This window comes from Ailuropoda melanoleuca, chromosome 3 (assembly GCF_002007445.2).
Source record: "Ailuropoda melanoleuca isolate Jingjing chromosome 3, ASM200744v2, whole genome shotgun sequence".
In the NCBI taxonomy this organism is placed as follows: domain Eukaryota; kingdom Metazoa; phylum Chordata; class Mammalia; order Carnivora; family Ursidae; genus Ailuropoda; species Ailuropoda melanoleuca.
This window is the reverse complement of record NC_048220.1, coordinates 26,405,123-26,422,982: the sequence shown is the minus strand read 5'-3', so window position 1 is coordinate 26,422,982 and position 17,860 is coordinate 26,405,123. Positions and strand designations below refer to the sequence as shown.

The 17,860-nt window shown below is 37.5% G+C and overlaps 2 protein-coding genes across 10 annotated transcripts in view; one reads left to right on the top strand and one right to left on the bottom strand.

Annotated features, from left to right (window-relative positions):
• The window catches only part of FAM13B (family with sequence similarity 13 member B), a 76,440-nt gene extending 68,985 nt beyond the window's left edge, over positions 1–7,455 (top strand). For all 9 annotated transcript variants that reach the window (XM_034656066.1, XM_011229270.3, XM_011229268.3 and 6 more), the window contains 4 exons: positions 1,977–2,060; positions 2,150–2,313; positions 3,594–3,695; positions 5,094–7,455. In XM_034656066.1, the coding sequence (XP_034511957.1) occupies positions 1,977–2,060; positions 2,150–2,313; positions 3,594–3,695; positions 5,094–5,217 (474 nt within the window). In that variant the 3' untranslated portion in view covers positions 5,218–7,455. The remainder of the gene's footprint in view (positions 1–1,976; positions 2,061–2,149; positions 2,314–3,593; positions 3,696–5,093) is intronic.
• Positions 7,456–8,694: 1,239 nt separating this feature from the next.
• PKD2L2 (polycystin 2 like 2, transient receptor potential cation channel) overlaps positions 8,695–17,860 on the bottom strand; it is a 35,326-nt gene continuing 26,160 nt past the window's right edge. The window contains exons 13-14 of the mRNA XM_034655737.1: positions 9,240–9,352; positions 8,695–8,803 (exon numbers count right to left, since the gene is read on the bottom strand). Coding sequence (XP_034511628.1) covers positions 8,707–8,803; positions 9,240–9,352 — 210 coding nt within the window. The 3' untranslated portion in view covers positions 8,695–8,706. The remainder of the gene's footprint in view (positions 8,804–9,239; positions 9,353–17,860) is intronic.

Here is a 17,860-nt window from a genome sequence, read left to right as displayed (position 1 = left end):
TACAAGGCATTTTTGTGATCATTGACATATTCATAATTCAGATTCAAATAGTCTTTGAATTTCTTTATGAAAACCATTTTGGAACTCCACAGATTTGTTTTTAATAAACTGAAGCTGTAGCAAGTATTGCTAGATCTTAAAGACTCCTAAATAGGACTATCATGCAGAGAAATTTGAGGTATAAAAGTTAAGCCAAGACAGTTTGGTACAGAAATCCCGAATAATATTTTCAACAAATTATGTTGGGACAGTTGGGTATTCATATGCAAAAAAGATGAATGTAGACCCTTATCTGACACAAAATTTAACTCAGAATGGTTCACTGATCTAAATTTAAGAACTGAAACTAAAAAACTCATAGGAAATAGAAGATTAAATCTTTGTGACCATGAATTAGGCAGTGTTTTCTTGGATATGACACTAAAAACACTGACAAAAATAAATAAATTGCACCTAATCAAAATTAAAAAGTTTTGTGCATGAAAGGACATTTCAGAAAGTGAAAAGACAACCCACAGAATGGGAGAAAACGTTTGCAAATCACATATCTCATAAGGGACTGGCATCTAGAATATACAAAGAACTCTTTCAGTTCAGTAATAAAACGATTAATAACCCAATTAAAAATTGGGGAGGGGTGCCTGGGTAGCTCAGTTGGTTAAGCAGCTGACCCTTGATTTCAGCTCAGGTCATGATCTCAGGGTCCTGGGATGGAGCCCCATTTCAGGCTCTGCACTTAGCTTCAGGATTCTCCTCCCTCTGCCTCTCCCCCTACTTGCTTGCTTGTGCTCTCTAAAATAAATCAATCTTTTTTTAAAAAAAATTGGGCAAAGGATTTGATACACATTTCTCCAGAGAAGATATATAAATAGCCATTAAATATATGAAAAGATAATCATCATTAGTAATTAGGAAATGGAAATAAAACCACATTCAGATGCCACTTTATACCGACTAGGGTATAATGCTTTAATGAGAAAAGATAACAGTGTTGGCAGGATGTGGAGATATTGGAATGCTTACATTACACACCGCTGGTGAATATAAAATGGTGCAGCCACTTTGATAAACAGTTTGACAGTTCCTCAAAGGATTAAACATAGGGTTATCATCTGACCTAGCAAATTTTCCTCCTAGATATATGCCTGAGAGAATTGAAAACATGTCTACACGAAAACTTGTACACAAACATTCATAGCAGCATCATTCATAATGGCTAAAATGTAGAAAAAAACCTAAATGTGCAGGAACTGATGGATAAACAAAATGTGTTATTTCCATATAATGGAATATTAGCCTTAAAAAAAGGAATGAAAGTACTGATATGTGCTACAACGAGTAAACCTTAAGAACATTATGCTAAGCGAGAGAAACAAAATACAAAAGGCCGTATATTGTGTGATTCCATTTATGTGAAATACCTATAATAGGCCAGCCCATTGAGACAGATTAGTGTTGGCCAAGGGACAGGGGAGAGGGCAAATGAGTTAATAGCTAATAAGTACAGTTTGTTTTGGGGTGATGAGCTATTTTAGAATTAGCGGTGATGGTTGCACAACTTTATGAATATACTAAAAACCACGAAATTGTACACTTTAAAGGAGTGAATTTTATTGTATGTGGATTATATCTCAGTGAAACTGTTACTTTTAAAAAGGAGTTTAAAGGTGTCTGAGACAAAGTTGACAGCTTTTGTTAAAAAGGAAAATGTTCTGAATAAAATTACATGTCATACCTTATTTTTTATTTATTGAATGAGCTCTTTTAGACTATCCAGACATAAGTGATCATTTAGCATTTATGTGCTCACATAACAAGAAAACATAAGCAAAAATGAATTTACTGAGAAATTCCTTAAAAAATTTAAATCATACGGTTAAGATTTTGAGAGTAAGGTTTAGTATCTGTTCCATAGTGAATGAAACTTTCTTTGAATGCTTTAAATATTTAAAGTGAAACCATGTTGATTGTTATAGGGATCTCCATCTTCCAAGCGAAGGGGTCAGATGTTACAACCAATCATAGAAGGAGAAACTGCCCATTTTTTTGAAGAAATCAAGGTAATCCTTAAGAGAAATCATTCTCTGATAGCCTTCTTAAAGAAAAAGTTGAGAGTCATGGCCTGTTTATCTGTTTGATATCTTTTTAGGAAGAAGAAGAAGATGGTGTTACCCTGTCCTCTGAGCTAACTGATATCTTGAAAACTGCTGTACAGGCACAGTCTTCATTGGAAAACTCTGAATCTGATGTTGAAGAAAATCAAGAAAAACTGGCTCTGGATCTCCGACTGTCAAGTACTCGAGCAGCTTCTATGTATGTATGCTGGTTTGTGGTTTTTTTTGTTTTTTTTTTTAATCTATTTGTATAGAAAATCAATGTTAAATAATCAAGCACTTGGAGGGAATTAATGTGTGCTTAAGAGACATACTTTTCTTAAAGGGTGCGATTTATAGATGTTGTCATTCACATTGTCTTTATTAAACATTAGTGTGTTTTAAAAATTAAAGAAACTAAAATCTGACATTTGTTTCATAACAGAATGCTGGAGCCAGTTGAGAGTTATGTTTATTCTCTATCAGCTTCTTTCCCTGATAACGATATATGATGGTGGTCTTCAGCCCTGGCTTCACTTTTTTTTAATTAAAGTATAATTAACATATAATGTTATTAGTTTCAGATATACAGTATTGTTGATTCAACAATTCTATATATTACTCAATGCTCATCACAGTTAAGTGTAGTCACATACAATGTTACTACAGTATTATTGACTATATTCCCTGTGCTGTACTTTTCATCTCTGTGACTTATTTACTTTATACTAGAAGTTTGTGCCTCCCAATCCCTTTTACCTATTTTACCTAGACCCCCACCCAGACCCTCCCTTACAGCCACCCAGTGTATTCCCTGTATTAATGAGACCATTATTGTTTTGTTTTCTGAATTCCACATGTAAGTGAAATCATAGGAAATTTGTTTTTCTCTCTCTGGCTTAAATCATTTAGCATTATACCCTCTAGGTTCATCCATGTTGTTGGAAATGGGAAGATTTCATTCTTTTTTTATGGCCAAGTAATATTGCAGTGTGTGTGTGTGTGTGTGTGTGTGTGTATGTATGTGTGTGTGTGTGTATGTATGTGTATACCACATCTTCTTCATTCATCTTTTGATGGGCACTTGGGCTGCTTCCATATCTTGGCTGTATAAATAATGATGCAATAAACATAGGGGTACATACATCTTTTCGAATTAATGTTTTTGTTTTCTTTGGGTAAATACCTAGTAGTGGAAATACAGGATCATCATATGGTACTTCTGTTTTTAATTTTTTGAGCAACCTCCATATTGTTTTCCACAGTAGCCTTGGCTTCACTTTAAGATCACCTGGGGGGAATTTTTTTTTTTTTTTTTTTAAATACTGATGTAGAGCCCTACCTGCAGCTATTCCTACATTTTGTTGGTCTGGGCTGTAGATTAGGTGTTGGTATATTCTGAATTCTCCCTAGCTGACTTTAGTTTGCAGCCAGGGTTTGAACCCCTGCTAAGAACTACAGTGCTCTTTCAGTAATGTTTTCTTCCCATTTAAATTTTAGGCCTGAATTACTGGAACAACTTTGGAAAGCCAGAGCTGAAAAAAAGAAACTACGCAAAACGTTACGGGAATTTGAAGAAGCATTTTATCAACAGAATGGAAGGTTTGTTGAACATCACAAAATTGAGTCTTCTTTCTCCTTGAGCTTACAGGTGCCCATAGGCTAAATCAAGGGAATATATAGGAATAGAAATAAATTGTGCATGTAAGGATACTACCATTGAAAATAAAAGTAGAAAACCTGTCTTTTTACTTTGAAGGCCTGCTATTAACGGCAAGAAAACGACAGAAGTAGAGTAAGCTGATAGAATATTTCAGAGTTGTGCTAGGAGGCTTGGTTGAGTGGCATTTGCATTGTGTTTTTGAATTCTACATTCTCACCTTTTTGGAAGTGTTTGTGAAATAAGATGTTTTCCTTTTATTTTTTTTTTATTCTTTTTAAAGATTTATTTATTTTTTAGAGAGAGAGAAGGGGGAGGGGGAGAGGGAGGGATAAAGAATCTCAAGCAGACTCCCTGTTGAGCATGGAGCCCAGTATGGGGCTAGATCTCATGACCCCGAGATCACAACCAGCCGAAGTCAAGAGTCGGATGCTTAACCGACTAAGCCACCCAGGTACCCCTGTTTTTCCTTTTAGAAAGGTTCCTGTAACATGACTGGTATTCTCAGTTAGTTTGGATTCTTTTTTTTTTATAATAATTTTTTATTATGTTATGTTAGTCACCATACAGTATATCCTTAGTTTTAGTGCGGATTCTTAGACCGTTGCTGCTTAGGCTGCATGTTGGGCCATTCCAGGTTTCCCATTTCTAAGATGTGTAACAGGGTACCAGTCAACAGTGGGCTTCCAGAATACAGTATGGCATGTGCTTTTATCTAACTGGAGCACAGCCGACCGTGGAACTCTTTTAAAAGTAAGAAAAACTTTTTTTTTTTTTTAAGGAGAAATACATTCTAAGTCAGATGGTGGCCAGAAATGAGCATTATCTCAGGCCTCAGAAAAGTTTTTCCGTGTTATGTAACAAGGTAGTGTTACCAAGCCAGTAGCTATATTACAAATTCCAAAATGTGTTTACTTTGAGAGGCTTCTGTATAGTTGGGAAAACAGTTAAAAAAAAATGTAAGAATGCATTTTTCAAGTACTTTCTAAATGTATGAAATGACTGGCTGTAACCCTCTGGCACTTAATGTACTCATAGATCTAACAGGGTCTAGCAGTGCTTATCTTACTAAAATATTTGGGTACTTCTTAGTTCTCTGCAATGATCATTGTTATGTATAGCATTATTTAATCTGTCAATGGAGAAATTCAACAAAAATAGAAATATTTTAAGAATGTTCCTTGGGGATGGGGGGGGGAATTAGTCCTGTAATCTTTTTTCTTGCAGAGGAATTTTTTATTTGAATTTATATTTGGGAACATTGTGTTTCACATTAGGACAGCTTCTGGGACTTTTTCAGATGATCTCTAGAATATTACAGATTTTATTTTCTACCCTAGGAATGCCCAGAAAGAGGATCGTGTTCCAGTGCTTGAGGAGTACAAGGAGTACAAGAAAATTAAAGCCAAACTCAGGCTTCTTGAAGTTCTTATCAGCAAACAAGATTCTTCAAAATCCATATAAAAATATGCTCCTTGAAAACATTATAAAAATCAGTTGTATTCCCTGAAGCTATCATCGTGTGTACTTGGCTGGTACTTGAGTTTATTTTGTCAGGCACTCCGAGAGTATCATTTTGTACTTGGTTGTGGTGCCACTAGAGAAAGATGGGAGGGTAAGTAGACCCTCTCTAGGGAGCGTGGTGTTCCACATTAACCACAGACTGTCCTCTCCACCTTTAGCAAACATCCAGTTTTCTTCATTGTTTTGTACTACAGATACATCCTGTTAGCAAAAGACTAGTACTTTATTCTTTCAACTTCAAGAACTTTGGAGATACAAGCTTTTTGTTATCACCAACTTTATTATTATTTTTTTAATTACTGAAGAAAATTGAGAGGAACATCTTCACGTTGAATCTTCGGTTGCCTTTTTCTTACAGAATGACTGAAAATTTGAAAGAAAAGCCTATAAATGTGCACATATGCAACTATGTCCTATGTTTTCTTAGAAAACCAAAATCAACTGAAATTTCAAGTCCTACTGTGGAACACATTTCTGTTTAATTTCCAAAGTGACACTTTCTCACAGGTAGTATGTTAGCAAAATTTTGCAATTCAGTGGTCACACAGCTCCTGGATGAAGGAACAGAGGGTAGACCAAAAAGTGACCTTGTTTATTAGTATAGTGAAAACACACACCACACATCATACACAGAACTGAATCATATCACATGCTGCCTACGGGACATAAGTTACTGTTTGTTTCCTCAGTTACTGTTTATTAGCTGGTGATGATGTGACTTTCCTTCTGGATCAGATCCTGTATTTTTTCCCCTACCCACCTCCAGATAATGTGAGAAAATAGCCGTGTCTATGTAGGAACACTGATGGTGCTCAGATTTGTGTGTTCAGTCAGATGGGCCTAAGTTGGCAAAAGATTCATTACGCCTGAATTAAATCTTTTCTTCACAAGGGCTATACCACTGCACTTTTATGTGTACCTTCCGGGGGTTGGATCATTTTTTTTTTTCTTTTTTAATCAGCAAAATCCATAAAGAAAACATCCTCTAACAGGAGCCCTTCTGCTCAGTTACATGCTGTTTAGAGCAGTTGTGTAGTGGTATGCCCCTTGTCATATACTCTAAGCTTAACTTTTTTCCTTTGGCTTTGCATGGCTTTTCTTCAAGTCCCTTTTTGGTATCATTCTAATAATCATTTTCACAGATTGGTGACTTTATTTGGGCTAAGAATATAGTCAATAACAGCATATTCTGGTCAGGCTTAATGTGTTAATTTTTTTCCTGGTGCTTTTTTGAATTGTTGAGTGTCTCACTTTGTGCCCATGTTTTGCATGCATTGACTCATGCATGGCTTTCTTAACTAGCTGATATTAACAGTTCCATATAAAAATGGGACTTCTGCGACATTCTTGAATCAAGTGAGGGAAGCATGAACCTCAGACTTCTGGCACTATTACATAGTAAGCACATGAAGTAGCTTGATAATAAGTAGTGTTTCTAGGATTTCACATTTCACCTGTGTGTGCAATGCCTTTTTTGGGGTGGGGGAGGGAATGTTCATTGGTGGTGAACGTGTAGTTGGGGAATAAAGTACTAAATCCAGCCCTTTTCGTGTGGTTTCCTTTTGATACAGCTAGGTTATCTGTAATGTATACCTAGAAAAATGAAATTGAAAATGCCAAAAGAAGTATCACTTTGATTTGAATCCAGCATGCAGTGTGCATTTAATTTCTTTCAGTCTCCAGACAGGAGTATATCCAAACATCTAATTTAATGTGCACTGTATATTGTTTTATATGAATGTTTTATATACCACATGCAAAAATGTCCATATGCACTATTTAAATGTTTTAAATAATATATTCCTTCTTTATAATGCTAAATCTATATGAGTACCATATTTTTATAAGTCAGTGGCCTGACTGGTTTCATTTTAGAATTAACAGCTGCTTCATGGTGTTGGTTATTCACTGTTCATGTTTTGCTGCAGGTAGAATAGATACAGTGGCATGGCAGCACTTACACGCTGTGTGACAGTATTGTGTGTTATAGTTGAGCAGTAGGTGGTAGAATTAGGCAGTTTGTGATAGTTTTACTTTGGTACAAGTAAAAACTGTATATCTATATACAAGTAATATATAGATACATATGACCACCAATATAATTGCATTGCTGTGTCTGGCACTTCATTGTATAGACTTTTGTAATAAAAGAACTTGAATGTTCCAAGTCCATGTAAATGTTTTTTTGTTTTGTTTTCACTAGATGTTAAAGAAAATGACCTTAAGTGTTTCCTTGCCATAATGTTCTTAGGCTTTGTTTGAGTTACCTCAACAAGGGACCATGTTGGGGGACAGCGGGGTTGCTAAACTGCTTGGCTGGCTACAGCTCTGGGGATTGGTAAGACGGGGAAAGGCCATACTGTTGATTGCCTTGTGGAAATGTAGGGGGAAGATGCAGGGAGAACGGTCAGCATTTCTTGTTGCAGTGAATTATCCTACTAAGCAAACAAGGTACAGTTTTCTAAGAGAAGAGGTTGGCCTGAGCTGGGTAGATTTAAAATCTATTGAGCATCAATGTGGAAGTCGAATACTATGGTCAGATGATGATGTTTGGGCCTAGAGAACATAAGGCTCTTCTAGAAGGGCTTATATAACCCACTAAAGAAATTAAAAGAGTTACTTCACACAACTTTCTGACCACCCAGACAGGGCTTTTATAGTGCCCTCATTCCTACTTCTCATTCATTAAGTTGACTTCTCATAACCCTGATACTCCTACCTCGCTCTTTAGTTTTTAAAAGTATATTTTGTTTTAGAGTAGTTGAGGAAACACTTTTAGAAAACTTTAAATGTGTCACGTTAGAAACTTTGTAGATGAATTTCCAGTTTGAAAATATTAGTGAAATTTCTGTAGATGATTGGAAAGTTCTACATTTTAGCTTTTTCTAGGTGACCTCAAACTGGGAAGAATAGAAGTGAGATTATTTTATTTGGGGTGTTACATAATGGTTTTCCAAAATCCTAAGTATTTATTAATTTATCTATGGCCAGAAGAAGTTAGAACATGGTACATGATGAAAGCACCAACAGTTTCTATACTCTAGGTAACATTGAGAAAACTGTCTTTACCTACTTAGTGACCTGTTAGAGACCTTCCCCATGAACCATAAGCAGCAGCATTTTGTATTTTATCTTCACATTGCTAGAATTAAATAAATCTCCTAAAATCCTTTATGTGCAACTGTGTGTATACTCTGGATGCGTGCTGTAATATACATGGATTGTACAATAGGTCCCATTCAGGGGCACTTAATTTCTGGAAATCTTTTGAGATTATCATTGACTCTGATGATAGTTTGCTGATAGGTGGTGCAGTGTTTTTAAAGTGTACCTGTAATGGGGACATGTTTAGGAAATAATTCAGTACAAGGATAAATCTTTGTTAGAAATGCTCAATGATCATATCATAGGTTCTCACCTGCACTTCTTTCAAGGTTGTAGAGTTGAAATCTTTCTCATCACTCGGTTTAGTTTTAGACTGACATAGTGTAATTCTTTCTCCAGCTCCACAGCATATAAAAAGAGTCTAGAGGATAATTTAGAAGGAAACAGAGAATGAGTAACATACCTTTGTGCATAAAGTGTCAGCAGGTTATTAGTACCTATTGTGAAGTACTTGGGAGTGGGAAGATAGTATTTTAAGCTTCTAAAACATGCCTAGTGTGGCCAAGTTTGGATCTTATATTCTAAAACTGGAGAACAGTGTTTGCTATGCATATCGAATATAAATGGCAGTTCCTATTTGGACATGTAAGGATAAAAGCAATTGGTTTCACTTTCACCTTACATTTAAACAAATAGAGTCTTGTGCTTTCTGTTTAATTTCAAAGTTGGGTAAAAAGATGAGAAAAGGTGTGGCATCTCAACAGAATAAAGTCTGGTTTCAGGAAAATAATGTAACTCATGGCCCCGGTCCCCACATCATGATATCCCACAGTGCCCTGGTTAGAACATATACTTACTCTCGAAATTCCTGTTGAGTGACAGGCTGGTAGTCATCTTGAATTTCTGCAGAATAATACTTTTTCTCAAGCCTCTCTTTCCACTTTTTCATCTGCTTTGCACTTTGAATCTCCTGTCAAGTCAGAGGACAAGCATAGTTGGCACCCAAGCATCATGGGGTTGAGAATCTTATACTAGCCTCCAGGGCTGTGGTTTTGAGCCCCACTGGAGTTTGCCCTTCCTGGCTTTAAGATCTATGCATCAGCAGATTCACTTGAGAGGGCTTGGTGTTAGAACTGTTCACTGGAGTTAGGGGTTTTTTAAATTAAAAATCATCAGCTTATTCTTGTTTCACTACCTCTTCCCCTCTGCCTCTCCAGCTGAATTTCTCATGTTCTCCGTTCTTCACTTGGCTAAAGCTGAGCTGTTCTTTTCTGTACTTCTGTTGTGTAATGAAGCAAATGTATTAACAAGTACATCTGTGGGTATTTGCCCTTCTAGCTGCTTCAAGGCCAGACCCCTGCAGTCTTACCTAACAGTCCCCAGTCCCCTTTTTGGGATTACTGCATCAATCTGTACACTCCAATCTGCCCACAGACCCCAAAATAAGTTCCTTATAACAGAAAATTCTTGTTGCCACGTTTGTCTCTGCTCTTAAAAAGTCCTTCCTGTGTTTTGTCCTCACTACACCCACTTGCCTTTTAGTGTCCAAATAATTTTTTCCCAATTTAGAAAAAATGCACTCTTATGTTGTAGAAAATAGGGACAGCACTTAAAAAAAAAAAAGGGGAAGAGGAGGGGTGTCTGGGTGGCTCAGTCAGTCAAGCGTCTGCCTTCGGTTCGGGTCATGATTCCAGGGTCCTGGGATCGAGCCCTGCATTGGGCTCTTTGCTCAGCAGGGAGTCTGCTTCTCCCTCTCCCTCTGCCTGTGCTCCCCCTGCTTATGCTCTTGCGCTCTCTCTCTCAAATAAATAAATCCTAAAAAAAAAAAAAAAAAAAGGAGAGGCCTTGCATCCAGATATGATCCAAAGACTTCTCAGTAAATCAGTACGATACTGCCCTGATCCAGCAATAATGTGAAGAACCAAAGTTGATCCCTTTATAAGGATTCTGACTACTTTGCCCAGAGAGGATGGTGATGCCTAAGTTCGTACTCTGTTTACTTGATAAATGTGTGCTGGTCTGGTCAGAGAAACTATCAGACAGTGTCTGTCTTTTTTTTTTTTTTTTTTAAAGATTTTATTTATTTATGTGACAGAGAGACAGCCAGCGAGAGAGGGAACAGAGCAGGGGAGTGGGAGAGGAAGAAGCAGGCTCCCAGCGGAGGAGCCCGATGGGACTCGATCCCGGAACACCGGGATCACGCCCTGAGCCAAAGGCAGACGCTTAACGACTGCGCTACCCAGGCGCCCCAGACAGTGTCTGTCTTTTAAACCAACATAGCATAAGTAGGAAAGGATGGCTTTCAATCTTGCTAGTTTTATTTTGGCCACATTATAACATTCATGTTTTGACATATGCACTTAGACTTTTAATGTGGTGTTAAAGTGGTAGGCCATGCAGCTATTTCTGTATGGCCAGGCCTGTTACAATATGGATGTGGTAATAGTATGGGTTAAATAGACTGCCTAGTAAACTTGACTCATCCTTCAAAAAACCCATCTCAACCCTCACTACTTCTGTGAAGCCTGCCTTGATGTTCACAGGACAGTGGCTCCCTTCCTCACAAGCAGAGTGGCAATTCTGGGGCCATTTTCTCCAAGTTTCAGGGTTCTAATCTACTCACCTCTTCCCTGTAGACGGTAGCTGTCACTGTTGTCCCTGCATTCATTTAGTGTTCAACACTGTCTCTTCTAGTCCTCTAATACCTCAGGAAGGAATTCTCTGTAGTAAATGCCCTCCTTTTGGGCTACCTTGTGTGTTTTCATTTTTCTGACTGAACTAATGAGTATTTGGTAGCAGGGGGACTCCAAAGAAACAGACCCTCATAGATAGCGTGCTTCCACCAAGGGACATACTAACTGGCTATAAGAATATGAGACTACTACCTGGCCATTTGGGATTCCTCAGGCTACTGAACCAGCAAGCAAAGAAGTGGGTATTCAGCAGACTGAGTACCAAGGGGAAATTGGTTGCTCCCTCAAAACAGGTGCAGAGAGAGCTATATTTGGAATCCAGGGAATTCTCTGGGGGATGCCTGTTTTATGTCCAAAAACAAACTTTGTAGTTTAGGGATGCCTGGTTGGTGTAGTCGGTATGAGCATGCAACTCTTGATCTCAGCATTTTGAGTTCAGGCCCCATGTGGTGGGTAGACTTTACTTAATAAAAGAAAAATAAACTTTGTAGTTTAAACATTAAGTTCTTAAGGAATTGTGATATCATTAGGAAAGGTCTTAACATCACCCAGAGATAGATACAATGACTGTTGGGACTTTGCTTCTCCCTTTTGGGGGAGATGATAAAAGTGCCTTCATTTGTATAAAGGATAGTTCGACCTTATTGGATGGAACTGTGGAAAATAGTTAATGTCATTTTATGCAAGTTCAAATGTGTATACTAAACAGCCAAAAGGGTCATCTGGACCTATTATTTAGCTGATTTCTCTCAACTCAGAATTTACCCTTTTCTGCTCTATGATGCTAGGTCTCAGGTTTTACAAACCTGATTCCCCAGACACTTGCTACTGGCTTGTTAGGTTCTGCCTTAGTGGAGGATGGTGGAGTGAAGGATCTGGGTTTTTATCCATCAGCATTCCTTCTGCAAATGGCAGTCATCTCCAGCAGCCGTGGTTGGCTTCCGGCTGAAGCAGTCCAAAGTCTTTTGGCATACCCAGAACCAGGCTCATCATTCTCACTCAGAAATGGTAGCAGCAGGGGTGGGGTGGGGATTACCCTCAGAGGTCTGAACAACAGCTCTGTAGGCTCTTCTAAGATGAGGTTCAGATAACTTCACTTTTTGTGACCTTAGCCTTGGGAGTGATAAAATCTTCCTAGAGTATGAGTTGCATCAGTGTTTTTACTTTTTCTGCCTTCCAGTACCCATGTAACCAGTTCCCTGTAGTAAATTTTTTCTGTTTAAACTATATAATGTCGGTCTCCTGGCTGGCTCAGTCGCTTAAGCATTTGCCTTCAGCTCAGGTCATGATCTCAGAGTCCTGGGATTTCCAGTCCCATATCCGGCTGTCCGCTTAGTGGGGAGTCTGCTTCTCCCTCTCACGCTCCCTTTGTGCTCTCTCTCTCAAATACATAAAAAACCTTAAAGAATAAATAAATAAGATACATAATGTGTATTCCATTTTCCTGATTAGGTCCTGACTAAAGGTATATATTCATATTTGGTCAAATGTATTTTTGTGTCTTTAAGGCATGCTATAATTTTCCTTATCTTGGTTTTAAGCACTTTTTATTCTTGGGCACTTTCTATTTTGTTGCTATTATAGAGTATTATAATTTTTAATGAACTGGTTGGTGTTTGCTTATATGACATAACTATTTATTTAAATTATTTTTAATTCTATATTGAATTCTGGTACTTGCATATCTAGGAAACTTAAGAGAATCATATATCAACTAAAGGTAGTTTATATCTCTTCTCTCCCGATTCTTTTTTTTTTTTTTAAAGATTTTTATTTTTATTTATTCGACAGAGATAGAGACAGCCAGCGAGAGAGGGAACACAAGCAGGGGGAGTGGGAGAAGAAGAAGCAGGCTCATAGCAGAGGAGCCTGATGTGGGGCTCGATCCCATAATGCCGGGATCACGCCCTGAGCCGAAGGCAGACGCTCAACCGCTGTGCCACCCAGGCGCCCCTCTTCTCTCCCAATTCTTAAACTTCCAGTTTATTTTTCTTAATTGTTTTTGGCTCATCCCTCCAGTACGTCCTTTCCAGTCTGTTAAGTAATTTGGAGCTTAGGGGTGAGATAAATATGGTTTTTGCCGTATCAAGGAAGTGTCCATTGATTTCTGTTTTGTTTTGTTTTGTTGTCTCCCTAAGATTGGATGCTGAATCTTATCAAATACCCAGCATCTGTGGAAAATGATCATGCAACCTTCCTTTTGGATGTATTAATAGAATGAATTATGTTAATTAGTTCATTACCAATTTTAAACCATCTTTCCATTCTTAGAATAAACCCTATTGAATCATGATATATTATTGTGTTCTGTTAGATTCTGTTGCTAATATTTTATTTAGGATTTTTGATCAAAATTTATAAGTGATATGTGTATATTTGTATATATATAGTTATTTTATATGTGTGTGTATGTGTATATATATAGTTTGTGTATATATATATATATATATATATAGTCATTTTACATAATGACCATATAGCCATTTTATAAAAATAATTTGGAAGGTTTCCATTTTCTCTTTTTTCTGGAACAGCTTAAATAGGTCGAAACTATTTGTTCCTTACAAATCTGATAAAATTCCTTTGTGAAGCCATCTGGGCCTGATTTATTTTTCAGGTAGCTCTGATGACTTTGTGATATTCTACAGAGTGGATTTGTTTAGCCTTTGTAAGCTCTTTTCTGGGCTCATTTTTGGTAAATTTATTTTCAGAGAAAAATTATGCACTGCATTCAGTTTTTCAAATGTTATTTGCATAGAGTTATACAAAGAAGTCTCTTAGTGATTTTTTTTTCAGGTGTACAACATAATGATTTCATATATGTATATATTGTGAAATGATCACTATAGTTTAATAGTTAACATCCATCATTACACAGTTATAGATTTTTTTCTTGTGATAGGAACTTTTAAGATCTACTCTCTTAGTAACTTTCAAATATACAATATGGTGTTATTAATTATTAATAATTAATTATTAGTTGAGTCATCATGCTGTACATGCATCCCCAGAACTTATTTTATAACTGGAAGTTTGTACCTTTTGAACCACCTTCACCCATTTTACCAATTCCTCCCCCTGCCCCTCATGAACCACCAATCTGTTCTCTGTATTTATGAGTTCAGTTTTTTGTTTTTTGTTGTTGTTTTTAGATTCCGCATATGAGATCATACAGTATTTGTCATTCTCTGACTTATTTCACTTAAAATAATGCCCACAAGGTTTATCCATATTGTTGCAAGGGGCAGCATTTCCTTTTTTTTAATGGCTGAGTAATATTCCTTTATACATATATCCATTTCTTTATCCATTCATTCACTGATGGACACTTAGATTATTTCCATGTCTTGGCTATTCTAAATAATGCTGCAGTGAACATGGTGTGGATATCTTTTAGAATTAAGTGTTTTTATTCCCTTAAGATAAATACCCAGAAGTGGAATTACTGGTAACCATATGTTCTAATTTTTTGAAGAACTTCCATATTGTTTTCCACAGTGGCTGCACCAGTTTTCATTCCCACCAACAGCTCACAAGAGTTCCCTTTTCTCCACATCCTTGCCAACACTTGATATCTCTTGTCTTTTTGATGACAGCCATTTTGACTAGTGTGAGGTGATAGCTCCTTTGATTGGCATTTCCCCGATGATTAGTAATGTTGAATACCTTTTCAGGTACCTGTTGACCATCTTTTTGTCTTTGGACAAAGGTCTATTCAGATCCTTTGCTCATTTTCCAATTGGATTTTTTTTGTTGTTGAGTTGAGTGAGTTCTTTATATATTGTGGATATTAACTCCTTATCAGATATATAATTTGCAAATATTTTCTTCTCTGCAGTAGGTTGCCTTTTCATTTTGTTAATTGTTTCCTTTGCTGCACAGAAGCTTTTTAGCTCGCTGTAGTCCACCTTGTTTTGTTTTTGCTTTTGCTGCCTTTGCTTTTGGTGTCAGATCCAAAAAATCATCACTGTGACTGATGACAAGGAACTTACTACCTGTGTTGTCAGAAGAGTTTTATGGTTTCGGGTCTTAACATTCAAGTCTTTAATCCATTTTGTGTTAATTTTATGTTAATGTTATATAAGATATTGGTCCAGTTTTGTTCTCTTGCACCTGGCTCTCTAGTTTCCCCAGCACCACTTATTGAAGAGATTTGTTTCTTCCCCATTGTATATTCTTGGTGCTTTTGTCATAAATTAATTGGTCATATATGCAAGGGTTTATTTCTGGCCCCTCTAGTTTATTCCGTTGGTTTTTGTGTCTCTTCTTAGGCAAATACCAGAATAGATTGCCAAAACTTTTTTTTTTCTTGTTTTTTAGAGAGAGAGCACAAGCAGGGGCGAGAGAGGGGCAGAGGGAGAAGGAGAGAGAGAATCTTGAGGCTTCATGTCCAGCGCAAAGCTTGATGCAGGGCTTGATCTCACAAATGACCTAAGCAGAAATCAAGAGTTCCTGGAGGCTTAACTGACTGAACCACCCAGGTGCCCCAAAAGCTTTGTAATATAATTTGAAATGAGGGTGTGTTTCGCCTCCAGCTTTCTTCTTTCTCCAGTTACTGTTTCTCAAGATTGCTTTGACTATTTGAGGTCTTTGTAGTTTCATGCATATTTTAGGATTGTTCTATTTCTGTGCAAAATGCCATTGGAATTTTGATAGGGATTGCGTTGAATCTGTATATTGCTCCAGGTAGTATGAACATTTTAACAGTACTAAGGCATCTAATCCTTGAGCATGGAATATCCTTCCTTGAGCATGGAATATCCTTCCATTTGTTTGTGTTTCTTCAGTTTCAGTGGTATTTTTTAAATTACTTGTTTCTTCATTATTTCTCCCATTGCAATTTCTTACTATGCATGTTTATGCTTTCTCCCTCTTATTCCATGTTTGTTGGCTAGTAGTTTCTTCCCACTAATCTTCCCAAAGAACCAGCCATTTTATTTATTTATACAACTTTGTTATTTGCCATGCATTAACTCTGTTTTTATCTTTATTTCTTATTTCTGTTTTTTTCTGTTTATTCTTTTCTAACTTTTTCAGTTACATGCTAAAACCAGTTTTTCAGTCTTGATTTTTACTGATAAATTTATCAGTAAATTTATCAGTTGATTTTCCTTGGGCATTTGACTTTATCTTATAGATTCTGCTGTATGGTGTTTTTATTGTTTTTTTTTTTAAAGATTTTATTTATTTATTCAACAGAGATAGAGACAGCCAGTGAGAGCGGGAACACAAGCAGGGGGAGTGGGAGAGGAAGAAGCAGGCTCATAGCGGAGGAGCCTGATGTGGGGCTCGATCCCATAATGCCTGGATCACACCCTGAGCCGAAGGCAGACGCTTAACCGCTGTGCCACCCAGGCGCCCCATGCCACCCAGGCGCCCCTTATTGTTTTTTATAAGAATTCTGCAATTTCATTTTGTATTTCCTATTTGATTCAAGAATTGTTTAATAGTTTTTTTTGAAGATTTTATATATGTGTTTATGAGTATTTATTTACTTAGAGAGGAGGAAAGAGAGAAGGCAAGTGGGGGGAGGGGCAGAGGCAGAGGGAGAGAATCTCAAGCAGACTCTGTGCTAAGTGTGGAGCCTGACATAGGGCTTGATCTCACAACCCTGAGATCGTGACCTGGAGCTGAAATCAAGAGTGGGACACTTAACTGACTGAGCCACCCAGGCATCCCAACAATTATATTTATTTTTAGAGAGAGAGAGAGTGCATACGCACACAAGCATGAGCAGGGTGGCTGGCTGGGGGTGGGGGGTGCAGTTGGTGCAGAGGAGAAGCAGAATCCCCACTGAGTGTGGACTCCCAGAAGGGACTCAATCTAACCACCCTGAGATCATGATTCTGGCAGAAATCAAGAGTCCAGTGCTTAACCGTCTGAACCACCCAAGTACCCCAAGAATTGTTTAATAGTTTAAAGTCTCAGTTAGGGGCGCCTGGGTGGCACAGCGGTTAAGCGTCTGCCTTCGGCTCAGGGCGTGATCCCGGTGTTATGGGATCGAGCCCCCACATCAGGCTCCTCTGCTGGGCCTGCTTCTTCCTCTCCCACTCCCCCTGACTGTGTTCCCTCCCTCGCTGGCTGTCTCTGTCTCTGTCAAATAAATAAAATCTTTAAAAAAAAAAAAATAAAGTCTCAGTTAAACAATCTTTATTTTCTGATTTTGTTAAAACATTTTTACTATGTTGCTTTTAAAATAATTTTTTTCTATATTAAACAATTTTTGAATTTATTGGTTTTTTCAATATTTATTTATTTGCCAGAGAGACTGAGGGCCTGAGCGAGCACAAGCAGGGACAGCAGAAGGCAGAGGGAGAAGCAGGCTCCCCGCTGACCAAGAAGCCCGATGCAGGACTTGATCCCAGGACCCTGGGATCATGACCTGAGCTGAAGGCAGATGCTTAACCAACTAAGCCACCCAGGTGCCCCTATATGATCATTTTTTATGAATGGGTTTTTGAAAAGCAGATATATCTTCTGAGAGTACAAAGTTAAATATGGAACTATAAGATCAACTTATTCATTGTTTTGTAGTTTTTGTCTTGTGTTTTTCTTGATCTCTATTTTTAGTGTTCTATTTTTAGTTTATTTCTCATTTTATAAGTTTAGTATGCCATACTTGATGGAATTCGATGCCCTATTATTTGGTGCATAGATAATCATAACTATTAAAGTTGATGTTAGCTCTATAAAGTGCCCTTCATCTCATTTAGAGCTGTAGGTCTAGAATTCTACCTTGACTTATATTCAGTTGTGTCCTCTAAATCTTTTGCTTACCTGTTTAC